Here is a 20202-nt window from a genome sequence, read left to right on the forward strand (position 1 = left end):
GATTTGCTGGTTAATAGGGCCTTTTCCTTGGTCCTCATTTATATCCATTCAGCTGCCAACAGCTTCTACAGCATCACAAGTGGTCCACAGTCATCCTAAGCACATTTGCCAAGTAGAATGTTTCTGGGTAAACAGTCATAAAATCGCACAGCATAACAATTTTGTACCTGTGTTTTGCAACACAGGCTAGCATGTGCACTTGATTTTTAAAAATAATTATGTCCCAGTTTCTATCCAAAATTACAATTTTTATGCATGCAGATAAATGATCGGTAAGTAAATGCAAGATGATTGATTTTCAATGTGTATGCTGAATCAGTGATCAATTCCCACTGAGTTCAATGGGTTTTACTGTTTGTTTACTTGGAACAAAATCCTTCGAACAAAGTGAAACTTACCTCTGAGTTAATACAAATAGGACTGAGCAGCAGGTTTATAATACAGAGGGGGAGGGGTTGCTACATCTGAAAGGATAAAAGGCTGCAATCCTATGCATACGTTCTTGGGAGCAAACAAACATGAAACCCAGCAAGATCTACTTCTTAAATAGCATGAATACATGAGTCAGTAAAAACATTACTGCTACATCTGCCTCGCTCCCGCCCCCATACATGGCCTCTTTGATGCTGGATGCAATTTATCTGCTTATTGATGATCACATGGTCTTAGCAAGCTGGCAGTACACCACCACTGCCACACAGACTTTCATTACTGGCTGTCCAAATTTCCTATATCTCAACTGTATTGATGTTCCACTGTCATCTTGATCTCCATTTCTTCACTAATGCGTTTTCTAAGTTAAAAATTAAAGCATGGAAAGGCTTTGCTCATTCCAAAGCTCACTTAAGGAGAAAAAACAAACAATCCTTGCTTCAGACAAAATCAATGGAGGAGCATAATATGACTGAGGCTTAAAGAAAAACAATTAAATAATGCATGCGGTGGTACGATGGGATAGAGACGCTAAAATCTCAGAAACAAGTTCTACCGAGGGCAAATCTTCTCCAAGATCTTCCTCTTCCTGCCAAATCTCTTATTATGGAAGTACATGGAATATTCCACAGCATGGAACCAGAAATTCCAAATGCCCAAATAGGGATTCTGTAACATGAGGGGAAACGAACAGGGCTCCTCCAGAAGATACTGATTACCAGCTGGGACATAAGGGCTCTGGAGGTCTTCAAGGTATCCTGGACCCAAGTTGTCCAGAGCTTTGTATATCAATACAAGAACTCTGAAACAGCATATGGGAAGCCAGCAGATGTTTCAGTAGAGGTGTCAAATGCCTTTGGCCACCTGTCCCCATCAACAGTCTAGCTGCTTCATCCTGCACCAGCTAGAGCTTCTGTACCAAGTTGAAGGGTAGCCTCACATAGCTAGTTCACGATACAGTCGCCAGTCCATTGACTGGGGCTGGTCAGTGGGAACACAACTCAGCTGTGCTGGCACCTGCCCCATTTCTAAGAACAATTCAAAGTGATGAGGTTTAACTTAATCTTTGGAATATCTCCTACAGGTCCCCAGTTACCTGAGACAAGGCTAGTGGTGACCGAATGGAGAATGCTCCCTCTGTGGAATTCCTTCCTCAAAGAGGCCTGCCTGGCACCAGGTTTATCAAAATTTTTTTGCAGTTTTTATATTCCCAGTCGCGTGTGTGCTTTATTATGTGTTTCATAAGCTATTCCACAGAATCTGCTGAAGGATAGTACAGAAATGCTTCAAATGAATGTATATTTATAAAGTATCTTGGCTGGGTGTGAACACCACAAAAAGAATGATAGGATGAAGAAAGATAATTGTAGTTGAGTCAATTAGTTACGCACAGCTGGAGATTTCACAAATGCATCTCATGTCCCTTCTGCCTTTGTTAAATGTTTTGTTATAGCTCCATCAGACCTTTTCCATATGCTTTACAACTCTCTCTAATTACAATTTGGCCATTCTGAGTTTAATGGAATATCCCATCCTGAGCAAATGTTCATAGAATTACAGCCTTAGGCTTTTTGAATGAAATGTGGAGTATAATAAATTATCTTGGAAAACTCATCTGCTTTCAGAATTGGCAAAAGACAAGGCACTTGGGTGCCTAAGGAAGAAAATCTGAATAGTTCTCATAGCAAAAACAAAATAAATGGATCAACTATTTGCTGCTCTTTGGTGTAATATGAAATCTGTCGACTGAGGCAAGTGTTTGAATCCAAATGTTAATGGCTGTATAATGAGAACTTCATTTTAAATTTGGTTCTCTGTCAATTCCAAAGGGTGATGGTTGTTCAAAGTTTTGGGGGATCAGCTATTCTGTATGCACTCTGGCTTCCGTCACGGTGTTCCGTTGCGCCAGAAGCAGCTTAGTCATGCTGGCCACATGACCTGGAAAGCTGTCTGCGGACAAACGCCTGCTCCCTCGGCCTGAAAGCGAGATGAGTACCACAACCCAAATTGCCTTTGACTGGACTTAACCATCCAGGGGTCCTTTACCTTTTTTATTTTTTACCTATGCAGTTTCAAACAAAGTGTTTCAAGCAAGATATTAAATTTTAAGAAGACAACAGTTTATTCACCCTTTCAATACAATCCCTTTATTTTATAGTAAATCTTAAAACCTTTTTGTTAGATGCTACAGATAGATCACCCCTTCTCCTGCCAACGTAACTGGAAATGAACAAGAGAATACTACCAAAGATTCTGGGAAATTCAATTCTTCATGTTGTTTTAAAATATAGCTTTTCCTGGAAAAGGCTGACTTCTTTTCACTATTTGTTACTGCGCTCTGTTGCTACCAGTTGAACCATCATCTTCTGCATGCAGATTTTCATTGTGGGATTTGGCATATCTGTTTTAGGATATGCAGTCTGGGATTTATATATATATATACATACAGTATTTATTTCTTGTGTACATTTACCAGCAACTGTATCCTTGAGAAAATATGTCTAGATTTAAAAGAAGCAATGCAATGGCTCTGTTTTTTTCCTTTAGAAGTATTTTTAGGTTGTTAAATGCTAAGCTTTTAAGGGATCTCGCAATAACAGAAAATCAATGAGTTGAATCGAGGATAACCATGTCCCCCGACAGCTGAATCATCTCTTTCTTTTTGCTTTGTAGTGCCAGCTGGCTACTATGGAGTACTTCTACCTGCTGTTTACTTCCTCCTCCATTATAAAAACATTAGGGGATGGGAAAGGAAAATATGCCCTTACAGTGTTATGAATTACTAGTCTGAATTTACAATCTTCCGCTATTTTTTTGCATGCATGTCAAGAATGCCTCCAATATTAAGCTGGCAGCACATACCTACAGCCTGCTTCTTACTCCTATTTCTCAACATTCCCAGTCATCTGACGTGCATCCACAAGCCTAAAAACCTGCCCTGTTCTGTATCACAGGTGAGGAACCTGTGGTCCAGGGGCTCACCTCATTTTGAGACTCCTATCGCTGCCTCATTTTTGCTTTCCCTCCTCAATTAATTTACCCCCTTTTCCTGGCTTTTAAAAACGCTTCTTCCCTCTTTCTATGCAGTCTTATAACAACAGGAAAGCGTTAGGACTGGTGCCACATGGGGCTTTGGAGGTGGGAATAGAAATTAAAGCTGCGGTCCTAACACACATTAACCTGAAATCAAGTCTCGCTAAACTCAAAGGACTTATTGGGCAGAGATCCGTGGGATTGCAATGTGCGGGCTGCAATCCTACATGCACTTTCTCGGGAGCAAGCGCCGCCGCGCTGCTATTCTGTGTTTCCCTTCCATTCCCCGTTATCCCTGCAGGACTTTACGGAGCTGTTGCAACCCGTGGAGACCCCAGATTCCCTTCTCCGCATGACCAACAGAAACAAATACTGAAAGCGCTTCGAAGCGGAAGAGAAGCCCCCGCTTCTTTCCCGGCAGCCGTTGCCGGCTAGCCAGGGTCTCGGGAAGCAACGCGCTCGCTTTCAAGGCGAAGAGGCAGCCGTAAGAAAAGAACCGGGCCTGCGCGCCTCGGCGGCAGGCGCGACCAATCGTCGGTCAGAGTCACGGATTTCCTTGCCAGGCCGATGAGTAGAGAGGCCGAGTGGGCGGCGCCGCGTTGCGCGTGCGTCCCGGCGGCCTGAGCTGTGCCTCCCTCGGCTGTCTCCTGCGCCCGCCGACTTCCTTTCTGCCCCTGCTCTGCCGGCGGAGGCGCTTGCGGGCCGGAGGGTTCCATGGCCGGCCGCGGGGGGCCATGACGGACTACGCGGAGGAGCAGCGCAACGAGCTCGAGGCGCTCGAGTCCATTTACCCGGACTCCTTTACAGGTGAGCGGCGGAGCCTGCAGGAACCTCCGCGTGCGGAGCCAGGTGGGCGCGGGCAGGGCGGCGGCGCCAAGTTTCCGGCATGCGCTGCAGCTGATCTTTCCGCACTTCTGCCTCCCGGCGCGGCGATCGCCCGCACTGCCAGCCTGCTCCGAACTTCCAGCTTTCGAAGTGGGAAACCTCCCTCCAAGGTCCCCGCCCCCCCCCCGATCCTAACTGGAGAAGTTGCCAAACTTTTGCCTCGGGATCCTGGGTGGTGGGGATTTGCACTCCCCGCTTTGCAGCAGGGACAGCTCCCTCCGGATAGTGGAGGGGACGGTGCTCTCGCGCCTGTGTTCTCGGCTCTCAGGCTCCCCATAAGCCAGATGGGCCCCTGGCCTGATCCAGGCAGGGCTTTTCTTAGGGTCTTCACAGCTTCTCATGAGGTGCCCCCTCTGCCATGCTGGTGGCCCATGAAGAGCAAGGCAGAGCAGATCACGCAAGTAGTCTCCTGAAAACCTGGCCCTCATTCAGTCATTAAACCTCTTAATACCACCACTGTAAAAGACTTATTAATTTGAAAAAAATCATATCCTGCCTTTTGATCTTAATAAAAGAGCTCCCAAGATGGTTTAGCAAATAAATTACAGACCATGTTAAAACAAGCCAAGACATAACAATATGGTGTGGAACCACATTCTGCTGAAATCATCAGTGTCCTGGAGTGCAGTTGGAGCCGTATTATGAAATGGTTGGGGGGCAGATCTTTGCTTTTATTCCAGAGATCCAAATGTGCGCTCTTATTTTCCAAACTTTGCGTCACATGATTCTGGGATTGGATCAAAACATCCCTTGGTTTTAGGCTTGGTTTTTGGTCTTTTGTGCTGTAAGAAGCCTCTGTGGCAGATAGTTATTACAGTGGTACCTCAGGTTACATATGCTTCAGGTTACAGACTCCGCTAACCCAGAAATAGTACCTTGGGTTAAGAACTTTGCTTCAGGATGAGAACAGAAATCGTGCAGCAGTGGCAGCACAGCAGCAGCAGGAGGCCCCATTAGCTAAAGTGGTGCTTCAGGTTAAGAACAGTTTCAGGTTAAGAAGGGACCTCCGGAACGAATTAAGTATGTAACCAGAGGTACCACTGTATGTCTGTAATACCAGATCACTTTGGATCACAGATGGGCAACTTTCAAAAGGTGTTTGTAGTACTTCTGAACTAGCATAAGGGCCATGGCATAAAATCAGGCTTGCACACCTGCTTGTTCCATGCTGTGCTACTATAAGTAAAGGATGAGAAAGCTTAGATATACTTGGAGTGGACCCACTGAAATGAACAAACATAAATTGCTTAACCCCATTTATTTTAATGGGTATACTCAGGGTATGACTTAGCTTGGATTTTGCCCTACATTTTTATGTGTCACACTTGCCAAAAAGGTTAGCAGTCACTGTTTTGACTTTACACTGACACAAATGAAAACTGCTACAGCTTTGTATGGGACACATCCTTCATATACATTCAATGAAACTGGCTGTGTAGCACTAAATAATCCAGGAAGTTTTGTACGGCAAGCCTGTGCTGTAGATGAGTAGTATTATCCCTGTTATTGCAGATAAGAGGCAACGTGTTATATGTGGGGCTGCATCTGAAGATGGTTTGCAAACTTCAGCTGGTGCGGAATTCAGTGACGAGGTTGCTCACCAGGGCAATACGGTTTCATTGAATCATAGAATTGTAGAGTTGGAAGGGACCCTAAGCTATATCCCTTCCTCAAAGGGGAAAGGCTCTTGAGTTAATAGAGGTTATTCCTTTCCAGCTGATTCTGGGATCTTGGTGAGCTGATATCTAATTGGTATTTGAATTTCAACCCAATTTCCTATATAAAACAATTTAAAGAAAAGAGCAGAGGCTATTGTGTTATGGCTGATGGAGACAAAACCAACCAGCCTCTGGGTGGCCGAGGGAGAAAACCTTTATTGTCTTCATTTATGACTTCTTTCTTCAACAGTGTTATCAGAAAAGCCAATAAGTTTCACTATCACTGTGACATCTGAAGCAGGAGAAAATGACGAAAGTAAGTTGACTGCTGTTGAACTTTCATATGGAAAGAGATCTCCCACGAAGAAAAGACATTTGGCATAAAATGCTTAAAAGACTTGATTGTTTCTAAATTGATAGGAGGTGGTCCCTTGATAACAGTGTAACAGTACCAGGTCTGCAGATTGACACAGTCAAGTGGACACATATGGGGTAAGGCAGTACTGTTAGTAAACTGGTCCCAAGCCATGTATGGTCTGAAGGGACGACCACTTCGCTGAAACAGACCAAGTCTAGGTCTGGTCAGGGTCTAGATTGGAGACAGCCTGGAAACCGCATCTGTGTTGCATTTGGTTCCATGACAGAATAAGGTGAAGGATTTAGTAAAACAAACAAAAATATAGATTGTTAGGCCCACTACACAACAACAAGCGTAGTAGTAGCTTCTTTTGTTGCACCTGCATGATGTCATTGAAGCATTTTTATGTTTTCACCATGGGAAAGGATGAGTGTACAGTGGTACCTTGGTTTACAACCATAATCCGTTCCGGAGGTCCGGTTGTAAACCAAAACAGGTTGTAACCCAAGGCGCACTTTTGCCAGTGGGGCCTCCCCCCAAAAAAATAATGGGTTGTAATCCAAAAAAAGGGACATGCACTTCCAGGTTTGATGTGGTTGTAATCCAAAACAGTTGCAAACCAAGGTACCACTGTAATGCAGTAAGGAAAACTGAGCTGCATTAAAGGGCTTAGCACAAGAATCAGACACCTCCTTGTTGCATTTAAAACAGCAACCATCACTTTGGTTGTACACTGGTGTGTTTTGTGTGTTAGGCCTTCGTCATAACTAGGTTGTGTAAATTGCTACTAATATAATGAATGTCAGTAGGTGCTGTTGGCAGCATGAAGCAACGATTTCTAATGTTTTCTGTTGCACTTAGCTGTCCAGGCAACCCTCAAATTCACATATGCAGAGCGCTATCCTGATGAAATCCCCCTCTATGAACTACTCTCTCAAGAGAATCTTGAGGACAGTGACATCACAGACATACTGAAATTATTGCGGGAACAGGTAAGCAGCATCCTTTTTAATAACGTTTAATAACATCAAGGTGCAGCAAGTTTAACTATTGCCCCATGCTTTGCAATATAAATGCTTTACAAAGAGGGGAATAAAGGGTGTGGTTGTTTTTTCAAGCTCAAGGATAATGGGTTCTGCAGATAGGTAAAGTCGATAAAATACTTAATGGATAAATATAAATCTACTTCAAAAACAAACAATTCAGCTAATGTTGGTCCCTCTCCATTAGCTGACAGAGCACTTGAAAATATCTTGCACAGTACCAGTAATAACACACTTTAGTTTATCACTATTCTGAATTGTATTATTATTACTAAACTCCTGACTTTGTACCACAATACCTTAAAAAAGCAAGTTTGCATTGAAGTGGTGGTAAGGAATCTGTTATGCACCACCATTGGCAATATGACAGAGTGTTAAGGATAATTTAAGGCTGCAATCTTTATATGAACTTAGCAAGAAGCAAGTCCCATTGAGCTCAGTGGGACTTAATCAAAGTAGGATTGCGCTTTAGCCTGCATTAAGTTATATTGTGTATGATCACATGAATTCCAGGGTCTGCAGATGGCTTTGGAAACATTTCAGTGTAGCATTTTATTAGTTCTTTCTCGTTATAATAGACCATCTATGTTTCCCTTTTATGAAATTATGTAAATTTTATAAAGGCATATCTGCAGGTTTTGATGTGATTTTTGTATGCTTTTTAAATTGTGGCATCAGAACTAGATTGGCCAATGTAACAATAACCTGTTATAGGATATTCTATCCCACAACGCATTGGAAAGTGCAAAGATGGCCTTTGTGCTATTTTTGTACTAGATGGGAATTGCAGGTCTGAGACAATATGAGTCTTGCTAAATACAAATAATAAATAGGAGTGATTTATCTTGAAGCTGTTGCTCCATGCGGATTTTGCATTCAGTATATCTATATTCCCCCCCCCCCCATTTTCTGCCTGCTTGGCAATGTTCCTCCCACAGGTTTTGTATTTGCTGTGCCATGAGGTGACTTCATTTCCTGCTAAACACTTTTCTGTATTTCAGGCAGATGAGAACCTGGGCATGGTAATGATCTTCACACTAGTATCGGCTGTGCAAGAGAAATTAAATGAAATAGTAGATCAGATAAAAACAAGGAGGGAAGAGGAAACTAAACAGAAGGAGAAAGAGGCAGAGGAAGCAGAAAAGGTGAAAGTTTAGTTGAAATTGTTTTTCTTATCTGCTGAATACAAGAAATCTTAGTGGACTCCCCGGCCTGCCTAAGTGTAGCTTTACTTTGATACACTTTGTGCTAAATAAGGAGGGCTGTTAAACTCACTTTGCCTAGTCCAGCAACCTCTTCTAAGTGTTCTTCTTGTTCTTGTTATTAAAGATCTGTAACCCACCTTTTCAACTGAATGATTCCCAAAGCTATGGGACCAAATTCAAGGTTTTGGTACCAATATGTATAGGCTTATCACAGCTCAAGACCAGGTTACTTGAGAGCAGTGCTATTTTTCTAGAACTCACCATGAGCGCCTCCCTTGTTCTCTTAGAATGGCAATGCTGCCCACCTGAGAGGTGCCAGAACTGAGTTCCGGTGAGCTCCAGCTGAAAAAAAGCCCTGCTTGAGAGGCTGAGCCAGCAGGTCACTGCATTTTGCAGAAGCGTTTCTCCTTGAAGTCCTTAAAATGATGTCAGAAACCCACTCCACAATAACTTGGAGCTGGGATTTCATTGTAGCTGCCCCAGTTTTCTGCTACAAAATCTCTGCAGAGATATGACAGTTTCAGGAAACAACTGAAGACATTTTTTGTTCCGATAAGCTTTCCTGCTGGGTGAAAAGGTTTCTTCCCTAGGTGTTGTTTTTTTTTGGTATTGTTTTTAAAACAGTCAAGGAGGGCAGGGTTTTAAACTGTTTCTAGTTGGTTTTAGGGTATGTTTGAAAAATTGCCTTGAAGTTCAATGTGAAGTGTGATTTATAAATTAATAAAATAATAAGTTAGCTCTCAAGCACACTACCCCAACCCCCCACACATGTGTACTGCAGCCTTTAGTCCTTTAGAGGATGAATAGGGACAGAGTGTTTCTCATTTGTCCCTCAGTCCAAGAGTACCAGACAGCTAGAGCAGACTTGTGTGTTCTTGATTGTTTTGTTTTCTGAATTGTATATTAATATTGTTTGTTTGTTTTGGCCTTTCTGCGTAGCAATGTTTCCATGGCACCCCGGTCACCATTGAAAATTTTCTAAGCTGGAAAGCAAAATTTGATTTAGAGATGCTAGAATTTAAAAGAAAGAAGGTGAAAGAGGAAGAACAGTCTGGCAAAAATAAACTAACAGGTAAGAGGTATCAGTTGCCTTAGGTCAGCCCTTCCCTAACAGCTGTGCTGGCTGGTGCTGATGGGATTTGTAGGCCAGAGTGGGTGGTGGCCCCAAAATGGACTTCCGAAAGCCATCTAGGTGGCCACTGTGGGAAAGAGAATGCTGGGCTAGATGGGCCTGATCCTGCAGGGCTGTTCTTAATTTATTATGTTCTTATTTCTTACAGGGAAACAGCTGTTCGAAACAGATCATAATCTTGACACATCTGATATTCAGTTCTTGGAAGAAGGTAACTGGCGATTCCTATTTCCATTGCTACAAATTGTAATTATTCATACCGAGAACAAAATCTGCCCCTGGTAGCGGCCTAAATGCTGCCTAAATGCTGCACTTTTGGAAGGGGTTAAAAGTTTTAATGTTTTGCTTGCCAGTTCTGTGCTATAAGCACCTGGTGTGAAGCGCAGGATGTGTCCCTGCAAAAAGGGATGGCTGCCTGGCTCGTCATCCTCATTCACCCCCCAAATGTGGCCAATGCGCTGATGGAAGCTGGAGGGTGGCAAAGCTCTTCACCTGTGAGGGGAGCGGGTATGTCAAAGACAGGCAGAAGCTTATCATGTCTCACCCTGGGTAGTGCCTAGTTTGGGTGTCTGAGAGGCTCAGGTTCATCACCTTGGCTGCTTGGCGTAAAGACAAAACAGAAAGGTAATGATTAAAAGTAAAAAGAATGCACCTTATTCCCCAGAGAAGCAGAGATATAATGCAGCCTTAATAATGTAGGCAAATTACTATTATTATTTTTTATTGAGTTTATATACTGCCTTACACCCAGAGGTCTCTGGGCGGTTCACAAAACAAAAACAAAATATATTATAAAAATAACAACAACCCAATAATTCGCCCCTGCCCCCCCCCCCCCCGCACAAAAGCCACATTTTCAAAGGGCATAGGATGTCAGTCAAATCAAGCAAAGGCCTGGTTAAAAAAAGGAATGTTAAACATAAGGAAACATTCAAAAGGAAAGTTTTTGCCTGGTGCCTGAAGGTGTATAATGAAGGCGCCAGGCAAACTTCCCTGGGGAGAGCATTCCACAGATGGGGAGCCACTGCAGAGAAGGCCTGTTTTCGTGTTGCCACCCTCCGGACCTCTCAAGGAGGAGGCACACGAAGAAGGGCCTCAGAAGGGGTCCGGGAAGGTTCATATGGAAGGAGATGGTCATGGGGTTTACTGCATGAGATTGTAGCCTCAATATAAAGGGACCAAGGTAACAAAGAACATGTGGAAAATAAAAGCCACTTTACTGTCCAGAAGATGTCACTGTTGTTCCATTTTGCCTTTTTGGAATGGAAAGCACTTGAATGCTCCGGTTTAATTAATCATAGACACAAACTGCAGGTTACATAGAATCCAATTATTCTTCCCTATATTTCTTTTGTTTTAAATCCAAAGCAGCTTGTGGAAGCTCAGAATGAAACAAGCGAGAGTGAGGAGAGCAGAGGCTTAATCCTTCCCTCAGTGTAAAACCCTTTCCCAAAGCTGATTTTTGACCAGAGGAGACATAAAGTCCCTATAATATAGGCAACTGGGAAAACTTCAAGATTATTGTTTTGAGGGCCCCTTCCCCATAATTTGTTGCACTCAAACACTGCTTAGGCTGTGTTGGGTTTAAAAATGTTTAAAAGGCAGAGGAAGAATTGGGATACTCCATATAACAAACCCAAAATGCATGTTGTTCAACAGCAACTGATGGCACGCAGTGGAGATCTAAACTGCCTTTTAGTTCACAAACCTCAGACACAATGCAGCCCACCAGACCTCTCCATCTGGCTTGCTTTAGATAATCTGTTTAATATAACTATGTAGAGCAGTAGATGGCATTGACTCTTCATAGCATTTTGCTAAAGATTCTTAGCAAGCATAGCAGGCAGTCCATCTGGTATTGGGCTTTTGAACTCTAGAATGACTCTAGAATGACAGTTTTATCTCTCTTCTCTCCCCAAAGCTGGAAACAGTGTGGAAGTAGATGAATCCTTGTTCCAGGAAATGGATGATTTGGAGTTGGAGGATGAAGAAGACGATCCTGACTATAACCCTGCCCATCTAGAGAGCGACTAGATGGAAATTGTTGTACCGACTTTACTGATCAACCTGTGTGAACATTTGTACAGAGAGACACCCACATATGTTTTGGTTCCCCTTTTACTTAAGACAAAAGTATTTTAATTCCAAGAGGCCACCTTCTCTGACATCTTTCATCACAGATAATAAATTGACTTCAGGTGTTTGACATTCGCGTTCTTGAATCTCTTGCATTATAGAAGAAGCTGTACCGTGTGTTGAAGTTTAAAATGCACTTGAAACACTAATCTTACTGTATTGCGAAGGCCTTGGGTTTGAAACGAATGTGTTGTGCACAAAGCAAAACACAGAACGAGAAGCATTCTCATATTATCTTCAGTCCCAAACCTTCTTAGGACCAGTTGTTCTGAAAAGAAGTTGCTCTTTAGAACTCTCCCTTTCACAGCATCCAAAGATTATGGAAGTACAGTGGAGGTGTTCATTTTAATAATGATAAAGAGAGAAAGGGCGAGATGTACAGATTTGCTTTAGGAAGTGTATTCGGTGTTTGGCTCTAAATCAGGGGTCGGGAACCTGTGGCCCTCCAAATGTTAAACACAAATTCCCTGGAGTGGCTGGCAGTGTGTCTGGCATCACAGCTTATCAGAATAATTTGGGGGTGAGGCAGCCACGACACCAGGGCAATGTGGGCAGAAGCACAGGCGGGGATGATGGGGGCAATATTCAACAGTTGGAGAGCTACAGGTTAGTCACCCCTGCTGTAAAGGTCCCCCCCCCCTCCCATGTGATATAAGAATGACCATTCAACGACATTTACTTCCTTGTGATCTGTTAACAAATGGCGCCTGGTCCACATATATACTTGGACTTCCAATTTCCAGAGGAGGAGATGCTAGGGGGGGAAATGCAATTCCAAATAAAAATTATGTGGAATAGAGTGAAAGGTATAATTGGTTGTGTGAAAGTTTCTCCATAACATTACCATTTCAATGTTTTAGGTAAAACACCTTTGTTATCTTTAGAAATTGTATGATCTGTTTTGGGGTTTGATACCCCATTAAATTCTCCACTGAGAAGAATCTCATCTGTGCTGACATTAATAATTTCATTTCTTTTCTGAAAATAATTATTTTATTGTTGAGTGCATAAATGCATCCTAGTAAATATTCTTTCACAGCACATTCCAAAAATAAATCTCTTATCTAGGTCTGTAATCTATTCAAGGGGGGATTTGGAGTGATGATGCTTTAGCAAGAAAAATAGCAACCCCTTTCTTTTTTATTCACTTCCTCTGATCAGGTAAAAATGACTTCTACCAGTTTCGAACTTCCAATAACATACTCTTTTTTTCCTCCTATGAATTACTTGTAGCATTAATAGTACCATTCCCCCCCGTTTGTTTTAGTAATCTGCTAAATTTATTTCTTTTTATAGGGCATTTAAAGGTCTATTTTTTTAACTCAACGGTATTTATTTATACAAAAGTAATACATAAAGAAAACATTTTCAACCTACAAGAAACTATTTCTCCTTTTTGCAAAGAAGAAATTTAATAGAACAAAACAGGAGCAACAAAGAGTCAGAAATTAGGACATGCTCAGGGGTGTAGAAACAGAGTAAGAGCACAATACGAATGTAATTTTATTGTGGTGTTTTAAAAATCTTGCACATATTACAGTATTATATTAGGAGGCTATTAAGCCACGTGAGAGTTTTTCTCACTAACTCTTACAAATAGGCCTGGATTAAATGCATACAGTGCACTTTATTTCATCCTTCCAAGCTGAAGGCAGACTCATGATTCCTCATGGATGTCCCAGCAGAACTTGATGGGCAGCTTTTCCATTCTCTCCTTAAAAACGCTGTCAAACCTTTCATTTTGTGCGACTGTCATCATGTTCTTCCAGTCTCCAACAGTGCCTGGCCCAGGAAGCAGACAGAAAGAACGTGCATTGTGGTGGTCAAATAGATCTCTATAACACCAGATATATTCCATCCCTAGTTGGGAATATGATGATGATGATGATGATGATGATGATGATGATAATTTATACCCCACCCATCTGGCTGAGTCTCCACACTCCAGATTGAAAAAACAAATATGCCACCCTTAAATACATATATTTTGAAGGAGTTTTATGAAAGACTGGGAAAATGAAATCGCCTTGGTGCCCATCACGTGTCAGACCAATTGTCAGGTGAATCTGTCAGGGATTCTGCAAGCAGCACCAAGTCAGTTTGATCTGCCACTGTCTTACCTTTTCGAAGATAATGTCCTTTGCTGTAGTCCATGAACTCCGGTGGCAAGAAGTCATAGTTTGCCCTGGGATCTGCTTTCATTTTATTAAATGTAGCCTGATCCACAACAGCATCCACCTCCTTTTCCGTCAGTCTCTTTCCCAGGAAGTCGCATATTTTCAAGACACAGCTTCTTAGATCCTGAAATGGGAAATAGTTTTGATGTCAAGCCATCCACAATTGAGAGACACAACAGCCTCGTGACTAAAATTCATGGAACAAGCAGGATAACAAGCAGGGGGAACAAGCAGCCAGCATTTCTCTTTGCCTAGTTTGGAATAATTGCCATTGCATTATATTGTACTCGTAACTGTTGCTTTTGTTCTGTGAGCCACCCATGGGACAGCTATTTAAATTGAATCCACAAGTAAATAAATAAACAAAATGCCACCACTCCAGACAGGAGGGGGCGTTCTGTGACATCTCTCCTCGGCCTGTAAAATGATATATCTTGCTTGGAACACTTTATTTTCAGCCCCATCATCTCTCAGGGTAAATGGTTACAGTGCACTCTTTGGAGTTTAGGGCCTAAAAAGCTGGTCCTAGGTCCATGGCCTCCTGGGCTTGTTTATCTTTTAGAAAGGAGGGAAGACTATCAAGGAAAGCAGCAGCTGAACTGGGGTTTTGAACTGTTTGTATTGAACACTCAGTAAACCTTTTGCGGTTTCCAAGCGGGCAGTTGGAGTGCTTGTCTCTTCTGAAGGTAGTTTCAGAATTCATTGTTTCCATTAACTATGTTGGTAAAAATCATTGCATTATTGCATATTCAGATTTTGTGTGCTTTTTAAAATGCTGCCTGGCTAGAAGATGATTGCAAAGAGGCACAACACCATGCTGTAATTGATTGATTGATTGATAGTTGATGTGGGAATATGCTTCAACCACGACTGCTTCGAAATCAGTTAATAATAAAAGGGCAACATTTTGATTCCTGGGGGGGGGGTTGAAATTGCTTATATAAATTCACAATGGTTTCAATGCAACATGATAAGCTCACTCAAATTGAGACCATAGACTGTGTTAAATTGATGATGAGGCAGATGCAGAATCTCCTTCAGTCAGGGCACTTGAATCATCATATTGCTTCCTTCCTCTATTTTGTAAAGGTGAGTTTTGATGCTTGTTTAATATCAGACTTGGTAACATTTTGACACCTTACCTTTTTCATTTCTTCATAGGTAAGAAATAGAATATTGAAGTCATCTCTGTGAGTGTACCAGCCTTCCACATGGTCCAACCATAAACTTGCAATTACTGATAGGAGAGAAGTTGATTTGGCGTAAATGTAGAGGAGATATTTATTTATTTATTTATTGGAGAGCAGCATAACACTCAGATAAAATGAATTAAAACATTTTAAAGGAACCAAATATGAACCAGCAATGGTGTAAACCATTAGATCATAATAAAATTCAGACCAACCTTTCAATGAAACAAAGCAGCTTGAAATCGGAATGAGATGGATTGGAAAGGAAAGAAAACAAACACAGGCTGAATGAATAGCACCCAACCTCACCAAACACTTTCTCAGAGAAAGAATTCGCAGAGGAGTTCCGTATTTTAGGGCTCCCTGCAGTGCTTCCCATCCCAGTGTGATGGGAGATTGATGGGTGGGCTGAGATCAGTCTAGCCTTCCTCCAGCCCCCTTCCTTCCCACTTTGGCAGTTTCCTTATATGGTGTGGCAGTTGATACCTACAACATTTAGGAGACCCTTTCTGGGTTTCTGACTTATAACTTGACACCAATCTCTACACTTCATTCACGGTTAGGTGATCCACCCTGTAATGATTTGTAGCTGCTTCAGCCCATGCCTGATTTGCTTCGGGAGTTGGTCAAATTTATACCCTACCTTCTGCCTCAATGGTCAGCAGCTATCCATGGCATAAACCTGTGTGCTGTAATTTATTTAGTTGGAAAAACTATTATGGATGCACATGGAAAATAAGTTTAGACTTCCTCAAAGCAACCAACAGCATCAGATGTGGCACTCTGGAATAATTCCTTACCGCACACTGAATTTCTTTTATTTGTTTTCAAAGGAGGATAGGGAATGAAGGGACAAAAGTGACTTGTTTTAGAGCGGCAAATCATCCTTACCTTTTCCAGACAAAAACCTCTCCATGAAAATCCCAAAGTCATCTACTTTTTCTAGTGTGCGTGCAGCTTTGGTAAAATGATAATAGGAAACCAGAACGTCCTTTGGGTTTCTGGCCACATAAACAACCTGCAGGAATAACAACAAATTCTTTTTGGCTTGACTCTTCCAAGGATGAGATAGATACTGCTAGCAATGAAACTGTTCTCCCAAACCTGGCTTTTCCCATAATATTCTCTGCTTGTATCAAATAATAAAATTGTTAACCGTCTGCAGTTTTATTTTTTTTGTGTGGTTTTTAATTGTCAGAGTCCAATTTCAATTTCCTTCTTCCCAGTACTGGTAATAGTAACTAAGAGAGAAGAGAATGTGTACTTGATGATCTAACATTAGAGCCTTTATACAGTGTTCAAGCTCAGTGTATCTGCCTCTCACTCTTGGATTTTTCCTCGCCTCCCTGGAGGTTTTTATATCCCGCTGGAACAATAATGAAATATTTCTTCAGAGCTAGGAGGCTTGCCCTTTGACCTCACCTCCGCTTGATTCAAAGGTGAGTTGTTTGGGTAATCAGAATTATATCTGATCATCTTTCATCATTTATAAGTCTCCCTATTAACTAGCCGCTAATAAAGATTGAAGGACAGATCGTGAAGCTGAGGCTCCAATACTTTGGCCACCTCATGAGAAGAGAAGACTCCCTGGAAAAGACCCTGATGTTGGGAAAGATGGAGGGCACAAAGAGAAGGGGATGACAGAGGACGAGATGGTTGGATAGTGTTCTTGAAGCTACCAACATGAGTCTGACCAAACTGCGGGAGGCAGTGGAAGATAGGAGTGCCTGGCGTGCTCTGGTCCATGGGGTCACAAAGAGTCGGACACAACTAAACGACTAAACTACAACAATAAAGATTGCTTAGCACACAATTTTCTCAGCCGGAAGTCCCCCTTGAGATGCATTTTTGACAGACCCTCCTGTCAGTTATATGACGTTGGTCTTCATTGTCTCATTCTCCCTTCAAATCTCCTGGAAATCTCATTGCAGCAACATATCCTATGCCGAATTCTTCTGAATTCCCACCATCTCACCCATTGACAAAGCTGACACTCCCAGAACAGCAAAACAGCCATTCTTCTGTGCTCTTTTTTCATTCTGATCCAGTGACATAAGCTTTAGGAATGATGTAGGTTAGAGAAATGACATGGCTCTTTTTTGTGCTGACCAAACTGTACCACAAGATTAAGGCAGGAAATTCAGGGGAAAGATGCTGATCCTTGGCGAGCCGGCCCACCAGGGAGGAAAGGTTTGGTATGCTAATACTATCCTGGTATGCTAATTATTTTACATGAAGATATGAGTAAGATGTGTAAACACTGGATTTTCCACTTTTTAAAGAATATTCATGATCTGAAAAAGCATACTTCACAATTGTTCTGTTTCATGTGATAAATGGGATGCGTTCTTTCTGGGCTTAAAACAAAGTGAGACAAACATTTGATTTGATCAAATAATAAATACGGCAAGACCTACTTTTCCTCTTCCATTCCTTAATCCCTTTGGTACTAAATAGTGGGGTAGATGGGTAGTAAAGAGTCGAGGTGACGGTCGATTGACGTAGTCCATATTGCGGACATTGGCCTCCAGCCATGGAGCTCTATCTAGTAAGTCTATGTGTTCAGTTCCATCTCGATGACCTTTGTGCAAAATCAAGCTCAAAATATTTTGAGTCCATACTGTTCCTATGAATGAGGATAAGTTATTTAATTCATTCAGTGCCATAAATGTACATACTAGTTTACAGAGCAAAATAATTAAAAACAACATGCCTCTCAATCATGGAGCTTACTATTTAAATTGCAAATTGTTAGAGACAAGGAAGGATGAGGAAGAAGGGAGTCAAAGGAAACACAGCAAGGGCAGGGATGGTTGAATAAGAGAATGTGAAGATTCACCAAGGCTTTCTTTCCATTGTGGATGAGAAATAGAAAGCCTTCATGGAATCTGAGGATTTGGGAGGACAGAAAAATATTTGCTAAGATGTTCCTTTCTTTTTCAGAAAACCACCACAAACTCTGTTCTAGATTCTCCCTATAGATGGAAATGCAAATGACCAGTCAAAGTCCAGGGAATAAAAAGAGTTGTCAGTCCTCCAAAGTACTTTGATTCAGCTTATTCCAATCATTATTATTCTTCCCAGGAATTTTGAGAAATGCTCATTGTATTTTGCCTTCTTGTCACTCAATTCCTCAGTGCCTATATAATGCAGACCTGTCAAATTACTGTCTAAACCCCTACGTTCTACCCATTGAATATGTCCCATTTGCACAAAGACTTGGAGCTTCCTCTCCTCTCCCATTCCCAGTTACTGGATCCCCTTCAAAGCAGATCTGGGGATACACAGGAGGGGGCGCCTATGGGAAGGGAAAGTCAGGAAAAGTTCTGGTGTGCACGTGGAAGTTCTTGTGTGGAGGGCACAACTGCATTGGACACAGTCCCCTGTTACTGAACAGCTGTGGCAAAAACCTAATGAAATAAAGAGATAGAGGTATGAGAGTCTTTTAACAATGGAAGTTTACCAATACCATTTTACAACCACATGCAAAAGGCACACACGTTTCTAATCTTACCTGACTTTGGATAAGTAGCTAGAAACACATCACTGTCCCTGATTTCAAAATCCTCCAGGGAATCTATGTGCTCCGGTGAACAACAATCTGGCTGGAAATAAAATCCTTTGTATTTGACAGCGTATTTCTCGGCGGGTTGCATTGCCTGTATAAGAATAAAGAGCGGAGAAGCAGAGAACAGTTCCCGCTATGGCGCTGCAAGAGGAAATCACAAAGAAAGAGAGTTGTCATTCGGTGAAATCCTACTGTGCTTTTGCAGAGCTCAAAGCACAATCCCAGGCTTCCCCTACATCGGAGGTGAGCGACATAGAGCTCCAAGGTATCCCCTGTTCCTTGAGGAACAGAAACGTGGCTCAGCATTGAAGCATTTCCCCCCTTCCTTTTATTTTATTTTCTGAAACTGTGCTGCTTCCAACTCACCGCAGCCTTCCACGTTTCCGCGTAGAGACTGGGCGTCCTGGCCAGAGTCCTTTCGCTGCTTCCTCATTCCCGGGCTTGGCTCCAGCAGGGCCCTAGAGACCTTCTTCTCCTTCCCAAAGCCCGGTAAGCGCTTGCCGGGCTCTGGCACCGCGCTGCCCTAAATCGGCCCCTGCTGAGAAGCACTTCCTTCTTGAGGCAAGGCTGGTCTCTAACCCAGCTTGCAACTGCGCTTGTTCGGCCCAGCCCAGCAAGGCACCTTTTGCCAGATCCCGCAACCCGCCTCCATTGTTTCCCTCTATTTAGTTGAGCACTCTCGCAAAAGCCTTCTCAGCTCTCGTTCTGCCCCACAAGGCTTCTTGTCAGTGGCTCCACTCCGGTCCTTTCGAGGCACAGCAACGGACGACGAAGCCCTTCCCTCCCAGGCTGAGCTCCCAAGGCTTCCCCACTGTCATCATAAAGAAATCCCAAAGGAATGAGGCAAGAGACAGGGAAATCTTCTGTGCGTGGGAAGAAAAGCTTCGAGGATTTAGTAGAGCACATTTTCTTGCCTGCCTGGGGCCAAATCACTTTCTCTCTTGGTGTTAGCTTCTATCTATTCCTCCGGGAGTTGGAGGTATTTCTTTCTGTTATGCTCCCCCCACCCTACATACAGTGGATCCATGTGTGTTTTCATAAGGAGGGTGCTGGGTGAATACCCAGGGGATCCCTCTTGGGGCGGGTTTTCCAGAACTGAGACACCGCCATCCAAAAGGATGTGGGAGAATGTTTTACTAAGGTCCAATACCAAGATGAAGTACCAGGCTTGCAAACGGAGCCCTCTGCTTTATGCAAGTGAGGTGTGTGGGCAATGCCAGGAGGCAGGACCGATCCCTCAACACCTTCTACATGTGCTGCGTCAGGAAAATTTGGGGTATTGTATGTATCTCTTTGTACACACATGACTTGCATTCCAATCTCAACAACTTTAAACTCCAAAAGAAGCCCCATTTTAATAAAATGTTCTAAATAAATCAGCGTTG

The 20202-nt window shown here is 42.6% G+C and overlaps 2 protein-coding genes across 5 annotated transcripts; one reads left to right on the plus strand and one right to left on the minus strand.

Annotated features, from left to right (window-relative positions):
* Positions 1-4042: 4042 nt before the first annotated feature.
* On the plus strand, positions 4043-11952 carry RWDD1 (RWD domain containing 1). Its single transcript, XM_053381746.1, has 7 exons — positions 4043-4272; positions 6259-6324; positions 7228-7358; positions 8411-8554; positions 9554-9686; positions 9895-9957; positions 11668-11952. Exons 1-7 carry the CDS (start codon positions 4200-4202, stop codon positions 11778-11780), a joined length of 723 nt encoding a protein of 240 aa, XP_053237721.1. The 5' UTR covers positions 4043-4199; the 3' UTR covers positions 11781-11952.
* Positions 11953-13348: 1396 nt separating this feature from the next.
* LOC128410465 (amine sulfotransferase-like) lies at positions 13349-19801 on the minus strand. Of its 4 annotated transcripts, none has more exons than XM_053381731.1 (7): positions 19532-19801; positions 18764-18908; positions 17667-17875; positions 16141-16267; positions 15202-15296; positions 14003-14183; positions 13349-13664 (listed from the first exon to the last, which is right to left on the minus strand). In XM_053381731.1, the coding sequence occupies exons 1-7, from the start codon at positions 19721-19723 to the stop codon at positions 13540-13542; spliced, it is 1074 nt and encodes a 357-aa protein (XP_053237706.1). In that variant the 5' UTR covers positions 19724-19801; the 3' UTR covers positions 13349-13539. The 4 variants fall into 4 exon arrangements, with proteins under 4 accessions (XP_053237706.1, XP_053237708.1, XP_053237710.1 ...); XM_053381733.1 differs by having other exon boundaries at positions 18764-18958; positions 19532-19633; XM_053381735.1 differs by lacking the exon at positions 19532-19801 and adding an exon at positions 19184-19260.
* Positions 19802-20202: the final 401 nt, after the last annotated feature.

The sequence above is a fragment of the Podarcis raffonei genome, chromosome 3, assembly GCF_027172205.1.
Source record: "Podarcis raffonei isolate rPodRaf1 chromosome 3, rPodRaf1.pri, whole genome shotgun sequence".
NCBI lineage: Eukaryota > Metazoa > Chordata > Lepidosauria > Squamata > Lacertidae > Podarcis > Podarcis raffonei.